We start from the raw sequence: 8,562 nt of genomic DNA, 5'->3' as shown, positions 1-8,562 counted from the left end.
TATTTAACATGCACTTGTCATTAGAAAAATAGGTCAACCACACAACAGAATACAATAATAACAACCCTGAAACACTCTCCTTCAAACATTTTCGTCATCATCTTAATTTTCATTCGAGGAACTTCCCTTGATAAGGGATCCGGGGCGATGGCCACCCACAATCACATCCTTAAGTCGTGATATAGGTCCCAGCATCCTGCCACTTTTCTGTCAAAAAGCATTACGAATTATGTCAGCATTAGTAGACTCTCATGTACAAAAAGAATAAAACATGAGGCAAGTCCCATAAACACTCATCATCAAAAATTATAATGCCCCTGCATGCCAGAAACAAACACTAGCAAAACTTATGTGGCCTACCCATGACTTCGATCATGGAGGCTGAGAAAACCTATGTGGCCTCGACAAAATAAGCTATGACAAGACTTTCAGCAATTGAACAAGCATTAAAATAATATGCTTATATATGGATTAAGTTTGTAAACAAGGGATTGTGAATTACTTCTGAACTGAGCCAGCTCAGTTGCAATTCTCTGGTACTGGTAGTTTTCATATGTTAAAATAACCATGAACCAGTGTCCAATTTTCCCACCAAGCCGAATTCCAGATAAATTAGGCACAGACCCACCAGAGTGGAATATAAGCCTAAGTTTTCAAACAATCAGATTACTGAATCAGTTAATATTATGAGTTTTTGGTATGTATTGTAGTAGTACTATCACTCTGTGAGTTTCCAGTGATCAAAGGTTGGGAGCTCAAGACACCCAGTGAGGGAAATGAGCTTCCTTCAAGCTGTAGTTTCACGTTCTCACATGTGATAAAATTAGGACAATGTTAATAAGTTAATTCATCAACTAATAAATTTCAAATCCCGTTTGGTTTTAGCTCAATATTGCATTGGATAGCATCTCAGTAGCCACGCCCGTTTCTCTCTTTCTCAAGTAGACATTCTTGCATCAGTCTAGAATGTATCATTGATTACACATCAACCAGCAGGATTATACCTTTCCAGTCCAATATAAGTAGTATGATATACGCTCAGAGCTTCACAAGTCCAAGCACATCTGCTAAATAATAATTACAATGGGCTACTTTAATAAATAATAAACAAAAAGCAAATGCATGCGCAACTCTTAATTCCATTCTTGAAACAATAGAGGCAAGATCTTCTATAACCAGATTGCAACACAAAAAAGCTTGTCTACAGAAGGAAAGAGTAAAAGTTATGTGGGGAAGAGTACCTCATGAATGCTAGCCTGCCACTTGAGTTGCAAAGCCCGCCACCTTTCCTGTTGCCAGCGCTGCCCAAGAATTACAAGGCCCATAACTGCCGCTGCAACGAAAATGGACCAAAATGCATTTGTCTCTTTCGCATGAGTATACAAGGAAGCTGCCCTTCTCTTCCACCAAGCTTCACATGGAATGACAGACCCATCATATATACCATCTTTAGCAGATTTTGGAGAGCTAGTGTCCGTAGAGTAATCCAATCCACTTTCAACCTGTTCATTTACATCAGGAATAACCAGTTTCTCCCCATATGCAGCTGATCCACCAAGTCCACTTTCACTGTGCAAAGAACTAAAAGGATCTGCACTGTATATATTCTGTTCCTTGTCATCCAAAAACTGTATTCCAGGAAACTCTTCAGGTGCATTCAACTCCTTAAGTTTGAAATTTTCTTCATTCTTTCCGCCTGATTTATCCCCTTCTTCCACATCCAGTACAGAGGCAACGCTCTCCCCAATTTGTTCATTGAGAATTTCACTATTATCAGCCTCCAATGGCAAATTCTCATGTTGGCTTGGGGGAAAGACAAAGTGATCAGACATGAACAAAGCACGAGAAGTTTCTGCTTCATCCTCTTTTTGTGCATTATCCTTGTTTTCATCCTTCAATTCAACTTCTTCCGGACCAGGAGCTGCAGCATAGGCTGATGCTGTAAGTGATACAACTTCCCACTCATTTCCACGAGAGGTATTCTCGTCTCCTTCCTCGTTAGCTGCCATCCTCCAAGGCTTCTATCTTCCTGAATGCACATCCAAACTCAAAATATTGAGAAATAATGAATTCTTTAATCAGTGTACAAATAAACAAAATTAAAAGATAATTCTCTTTCACCATATCACAACTTCCTGTGGCAACCAGAGGAAATAAGCGCACACATGAAATCATGAGAATTTGAATTTTACATTACTTAAAAATAAATCCAAATCTTCATTCGTTTCAAATATAAACCTATGGAAGTAAAAAATTGTGAAATTTCACAAATGAAATGAAATCACATTTTCATTTGGCTCCAAACACGAAGCAAGCTGCCAACGACATAAAGAGATGGAACAAAGTTGCCCCTGCTCCTTCACTTGGCATTTTCTAATAATATTCCCTATTCAATTTCAAAAACGAGAATTCGACAAGTGTCAGTCAGAAAAAGGCAATTTTTTTCAAAAAAAAAAAACGTAAGATCATCTTTTTCCATATAAAAAATATAGCTGGCTTTTTCATTGGTAGTTTTGGTTAAACACTGATGACCACCCTCAGGTTATTGAGAATGAATATTTTCTTTCAATACCATCCAAAAAACAGCAGCATACCTCTCCTCTGGCTTATTTCAACAGCAATTTCGATCAATATCATTGATTTCTAACGGTCACCAGAAACTCAATATTAACAAAATAAGATCATAAATTCATACAGAAAAAAAAAAAAAAACCTAATTAATTATCAAGTAAAACAACAACATGCCTGCTGCGGCCACATAATAAAAGATCAATCAGTCAGTATAGAACACCTGGAGGATCTAAAAAACTCTTAATCACATCATAATTAGAAACGTGATTCATCAAAGCAAACAATTGTCATCATCAAACAATAATCAGAACCTCCCATCGTATGCAATCCTATAAAAAAGAAAGCAAAAAAAATCGATAAGGACGTATTAATTCAGCCACAATACTTACAGAACCACAATCGAAAGAGATCTAGGACGAGAGAGCGGTATTGGATACCACGATGACGACGGTTTTGATGAGAATGATAACTACCCGGATAATTGTACAGAATCAAGCTTTATAATTTTATACTGGGATTTATCGGTAAGGAATGGGGTAACCTGCGGGACCGGTTTTTTCGTCCATGGAGGAAAGAGGTTTGACCGGCTATGGTGGGTAATGTGTGGGATAATATCTCATTTTATCTGGTTAATTAAGTCCGTACAGGTGTCACCGGTTTTACAAGAAGGAAAAAGAAATGGAATTAAGCGCGCGCTTGCGTGGGCGGGAGGAGAAGGAATTTACCTTCATTAATTACCATCCACTAGTCAGGAACGACAAGCCAAGCCATCCTCTTGAAATTGCGAACTGTTTATCGTCTTTTCCGCACGATATGTCGTTTGTTAATGGAGAAAACAAAATAGTCCAGACGAGGTCGTATTTGGCTATTTGCAATGCAAGAGTCAGAAGGCACATTTGACAAGTCGACTTTGGACTTCGATGGAGTTCTCTGTAACAGCTGTGGCGAATGCTTTCTTTCTGCTGTCGATGTCTCCTCTCCAATCTGGTTTGGCTGCTGAGAAAATGGAACACGAAACTTTAGAAACGAAAACTAGATTTTGAATTTGTAATTAATCTCCATTTTTAAGAGATGATTCTATTTTTCTTTACTTTTATGAATCATAAAATTGGCTGCCAAAACAAGATGAGCGGATTTGTTCCTTGGTTAATGTTTTCAGTACCAGGTGGAAGTTTTGAAGCAACTTCAACGGAAACCAGAACGCCAGGGAAAGACATTGCAGTAAGAAGCCTCGATGTTTGCTTTTTAGTTGTTAAAAAATCTGGTCCGTTAATGGACCTTTTGCCAACCTTCTGGCCTCATTATTATTTTTCCTTTTTCTCCACGATGAAAACTAAAATGGAGTCCGCTAAATTTAAATTTCATTTTCTTGGAACATCGACTTGCAACCCTAAAAAAGTCATAGAAGAGCCTGAATTGAGAGAAATTTTACTATGCAACTGTTATATGTATTGTAATTCCCATGTATGTTCGGCCAATATCTTCTGAATGATGTATTGAATAATTTCTTCTAAATTGGATGGATGCCACTTGTACTTGTCAATTTTCTTCTTTCTTTAGGCACCACTAAGCTGGATCTATTATTAATTCTCTTGCCTTCGTTATTTTTTACTGAAGGCATGGTTCTATATTAAATTCAACGTGGAAGCGGAAAGTAAAGAATATATTTTCCAAAACTATCAGTAACTAATGCAAATTTTAACCTCAGTAACGAGACCATGTTTCTAATAAAAAGGTGTGAATGAGAGAGGAGCACATAATCAGGCATGATTCTGTAACTCATCTGCTGGATGTCTTATGGCTTAAGGAGCAAACCACGCACTGATGCCAAGGTATGAGCACTGAGTCACTGAATGCTTGGTAAAATCATGAGTGACACTCCCAATAAAAGATAAAAACACATCAGGGATATGCGTACTACGCACAGTAGCCAGATTAGGAAGTGAAATGAGATTGGAAAAGAAAATGGAGGGGGGAGTATACTGCAAAGTGAAATGTACAATGAACTAATATTAGATTTAATGTGTCAAAGGTTGCATGTCAGGTAGATCCTAGTAAACTACAATTCTTCTTTCAGATGCTCAGCAGTATCACTCGTCTTTTCCTTCTCTATCTGAAGCTTCTCAATAACTTCTTCCACGGGAGGGTCTCCAGGTCTACGGAAGACTTGATCCCCAATCTTGATCTCATAAGCCTCTGGTTGGTTTAATATGAACTCCTTCAACTAGTAAAAGAAGATGGAAATGTGAGATGCTAGAAGAACATGAAATCAGATTCTCAAATAATTGGATATCAAACTAATAACACTGAACAAGAATGCAAAGCAGGCTTCAGTGCCAAGATATGGATGAAAAACAAAATATTCAGTAAATTGAGTTCTTCTTTAAAATATATATACATATATACAGTTCCAGTGTCTTTCATGGAAATGGGATTCTTGTTTGATGTGGACATCACTAACGCATTCAATTTAGCAAATGATCAACCACTGAAGTTGGGAACGATTAAATTGTAGCAATCAGCAGTCAAAAAACTTACAAACACTTTACTTTGAAGTTATAAATATAATGAGCTTACCTCAATTTTGTTTTTACCGTTTTCCATCGTGAACATGATTGTGCTGGTATCAACACCATTGAATCTTACCTCCATTGCCCCAGTTCTTAGAACTTTTGTCCATTTCATAGCAATCTCACCCACCATATCCTGAAAGTAAGTTAAGCTTTACAACAAAATGAGTAATACAAGATTACGAATGTAGACAAAAAACAGAGTTGTTAATGGTGAAAGAGCATATGATCATCTACAGACCAATACAAGCTTAAGCAAAAAATACCCAACGAAACGGGAATGAACTTCCAGTCCATCATTATTTTCAGTTTACAGAAAGTTATTTCGTCCAATTTCACCCAGAATTTATTGCAAAATTTCATAATTCCTACCAAATGTTTGGTGCTTCATATTCCATAAATTTCCAATCCATGCATTTCAAATTCTTATTCTACCCAAAACACATTAAATTAAAGAATCATAGGCATGATACTGAAAACCATTAATCCATCTGAAAACAAAAAAAAAAAAAACAAATCCGAGCTAGACTGGGCCAGAATCGAAAAAAAAAATGAAAAATCCGTTTACCGGAGTCCGGCGAACACCCAATCGAAGCTTAACAAACCCAAAAACCGGCCCGAGATGCTGCTTCATCATCAACTCCTGGATCTGCGACATGTCCATGTTAGAGAAATCGGAAGGCGGTGGATCAAACTCATCGGAATCGGGCGTTGCTTTCTTGCCCCACTGCTTCCAGGCCTCATCCTCCTCGTCGTCAATCACGTCGTCGAGATCGTCCGTTATGTGGATTCTTCGCTTCCCTCCCTCGGCAAATCGGAAAAATTGGCCATTGAGGGAGAGTATAAAGGGCAAGATGAGAAAAATGAAGAAGAAGAAGGATTTGGTCATGGTTAACGTGTGAGAAAGCGTGGTCTGTGTATGCTGTATATATAGGTTGTGCCTGCAAATCGATGATGGGGGTGATGATGAAAGGTCAGTGTGAGAGGCTGAAAGAGCCAGCTTAACAAGGATGTGTGCGCACTGGTGTTGTGCTTGGGCTTAAGCAATGACAAGGCCCAAAGCCTATATATAATAGGCAAATCGGCCACACTTTAAAGGAAAGTTAAAATTTCAGTGTAGTTCCGTTTTTGCAGATTTTTAATTTTAATAATCAAATCGAACGAAATTAAATAGGTGAACTAAAAAAAATGAAACTGAACTGAACTATAAAAAATAGAATTAAATCAATTTAGCTTTAACTGTTAGTTATGCAAACAACGTGAATTGTGTGTTATGATGCGGTGCGTATAGGTGATTAATAATGGGAGCGTATTAAGCAATAAGTGGTGCGTTTTGAAATGGGGAGGTGTTTTTATAATAATGGGAGCATAGTGAGCGTATTAAGCAATAAACTCAATAATTGATACTATAATCTATAATTTATGTGTACATTAGATTTCATCTCATATTATAATTGAGTGAGATTTATAATTTATTTATTTACAGATGGATCAATATAAATTATCAAATTTTACGTCACAATATTCAATTATTTTTGGCAATATTGAAGTTAGCGAGACAACTTTCAAAATGAAAATGAAGAATATGAAGCCCATATCAATTGTGATACGATATCTCAAAAAGGTAAGTGTAACTATTGTGAAAATGAGTTTTATTGTGACTCGAAAAAAAATGATACGATTACACTTAGACATCACATGTCTGCATGCATAAAGAATCCCTCCATAGTATGATTATTAGATAATCACAATTGTTTTTACAGTCATTTCCTTCTAATATATAATAGGGATGGCAAAATGATCACTTAGACATATTAAGTAGTTGGCATTTTAATCAAGATGTGGGTATATGTAAGTTAGCTAAAATGACAATGGTTAATAAGCTATCATTTATATTTGTAGAAAGAGAAGGGCATACAGCTTAGGTTTCGAATTCCATTATGTTCAACTATTTCAATGGATTATTATGACTTATATTTAGAGAAGAATAATAAATTGAAGAGTTATTTTTAAAAATTTAGTCAAATAATTTGCATTACCATGGATATGTGGACTTCATTGTAAAAAACTAAATTATATGTGTATCACTGTATTCTATATTTATGATAATTGGATATTTTATAAAAATAATATTCTTAATGTTTATCCAATTTGATGGCATAAGAGTGATGATATTAGCATAACTGTTGAGAGTTGTTTATTTAATTAGGAAATTAAGAGAGTATTTACAGTGACTATGGATAATGCTAGTTAAATGACGTGATTGTTGTATATTTAAAAACGAAAATCAATGGTTAGGGATTTAGAATTTTAAATTATAAATATTTTCACATCAGAGGTATTGTCCACATAATTAATTCGGTTCTGGTTGATGGACCGAAAGAAAATATTGAAGTAGTAAAAGGGTTAGAAAAGCAGTGAGATAATCTCCTGCTAGATTGCAAAAATTCAAATCATGTTGTGAGATATAGGATATTCAAAGTAATTGTCATTTATCTTTAGATATTTTCACTAGGTATAATTCCACTTATTTGATGTTGAAAACTGTGGAAAAATTTGAAAATGTCTTTGATAGATTTGCAACGAGTAATCTATGTTTTAAACTTGATATTGTGTCTGGTAAATAATGTGATAGTGTGTATGATAATTTAGATTGAGACTATATTAGAAAAAATTTAGATTTCTTGAAGCATTTTTATGATTTTACATTAAATATTTCAAATTTTAGATATATCACTTTCAATCTTTTTTATGAGATTAGTTCAGTTGATTATTTATTACAATAATAAAAAATTAGTGATAACTTAACTTTAACAAATATGGGTGAGAAGATAAAAGTGAAATTTGATAAATATTGGGGGATCTTATTAAAGTAAATAAACTTATTTATATTGCAGTTATAATAGATCATAAATATAAGATGAAACTGATGAGTTTTGTACTCTCTATTGTGTATGGGAATGAAAATGTTTTGTATTTAACACATAAAACTAAATCACTTGTGTATGAGTCGTTTGATGAATACACAATAATATTTGCTAATGAAAATGTAAATATAAATGATGGTAATGCACAGTCAATTACAATTGAAAACTTGAATGAGGAAGGATTAGAAAATAGATAAAATATGAATTTGGGTAGTCAATTTTTGAAACATGAAATTGAGATTGGAGAAACTAAAAATAAGTCAGATCTGAATTATTATCTTAATGAGAGTATTTGAGTGGTGGATGAGTAATGAATTTAATATATTATTTTGGTGGAAATTTAATTATAATAGGTTTTCTATCATTTCTTATATGTCTAGAGATATTTTAGCAGTTTATATATGTACGGTTGCATTAAAATATATTTTTAGTATTGAAAGTCGAGTACATTGACCATTTTAGGAGGTCATTGACTCTTAAAATTGTTGAAGTTT

The 8,562-nt window shown here is 34.8% G+C and overlaps 2 protein-coding genes across 3 annotated transcripts; both read right to left on the bottom strand.

The window, feature by feature from the left end:
• Positions 1–3,114, bottom strand: LOC110615329 (ATG8-interacting protein 1). 2 transcript variants are annotated; one of them, XM_021757172.2, is made up of 3 exons: positions 2,961–3,114; positions 1,242–2,029; positions 1–207 (listed from the first exon to the last, which is right to left on the bottom strand). In XM_021757172.2, exons 2-3 carry the CDS (start codon positions 2,007–2,009, stop codon positions 103–105), a joined length of 873 nt encoding a protein of 290 aa, XP_021612864.1. In that variant the 5' UTR covers positions 2,010–2,029; positions 2,961–3,114; the 3' UTR covers positions 1–102. The 2 variants fall into 2 exon arrangements, with proteins under 2 accessions (XP_021612864.1, XP_021612866.1); XM_021757174.2 differs by lacking the exon at positions 1–207 and adding an exon at positions 839–1,064.
• A 1,312-nt stretch (positions 3,115–4,426) lies between these two features.
• LOC110615331 lies at positions 4,427–6,165 on the bottom strand. Its single transcript, XM_021757175.2, has 3 exons — positions 5,710–6,165; positions 5,149–5,277; positions 4,427–4,795 (listed from the first exon to the last, which is right to left on the bottom strand). The coding sequence occupies exons 1-3, from the start codon at positions 6,028–6,030 to the stop codon at positions 4,631–4,633; spliced, it is 615 nt and encodes a 204-aa protein (XP_021612867.1). The 5' UTR covers positions 6,031–6,165; the 3' UTR covers positions 4,427–4,630.
• Between the last annotated feature and the right edge of the window lie 2,397 nt (positions 6,166–8,562).

The sequence above is a fragment of the Manihot esculenta genome, chromosome 5 (genome assembly GCF_001659605.2).
Source record: "Manihot esculenta cultivar AM560-2 chromosome 5, M.esculenta_v8, whole genome shotgun sequence".
NCBI lineage: Eukaryota > Viridiplantae > Streptophyta > Magnoliopsida > Malpighiales > Euphorbiaceae > Manihot > Manihot esculenta.
The sequence above is the reverse complement of the archived record's forward strand: the minus strand, read 5'-3'. Positions and strand labels throughout refer to the sequence as shown.

What these genes read in the sequence shown, in the direction of transcription:
- LOC110615329 (XM_021757172.2), bottom strand. Translation starts at nt 2,009, where the DNA reads ATGGCAGCTAACGAGGAAGGAGACGAGAATACCTCTCGTGGAAATGAG. An exon ending in GGCAGGCTAGCATTCATGAG is followed by an intron (nt 208 to 1,241) that starts GTACTCTTCCCC and finishes GCTTTTTGACAG; the next exon opens with AAAAGTGGCAGGATGCTGGG.
- LOC110615331 (XM_021757175.2), bottom strand. Translation starts at nt 6,030, where the DNA reads ATGACCAAATCCTTCTTCTTCTTCATTTTTCTCATCTTGCCCTTTATA. An exon ending in TGGGTGTTCGCCGGACTCCG is followed by an intron (nt 5,278 to 5,709) that starts GTAAACGGATTT and finishes ACTTACTTTCAG; the next exon opens with GATATGGTGGGTGAGATTGC. An exon ending in ACGGTAAAAACAAAATTGAG is followed by an intron (nt 4,796 to 5,148) that starts GTAAGCTCATTA and finishes TTCTTTTACTAG; the next exon opens with TTGAAGGAGTTCATATTAAA.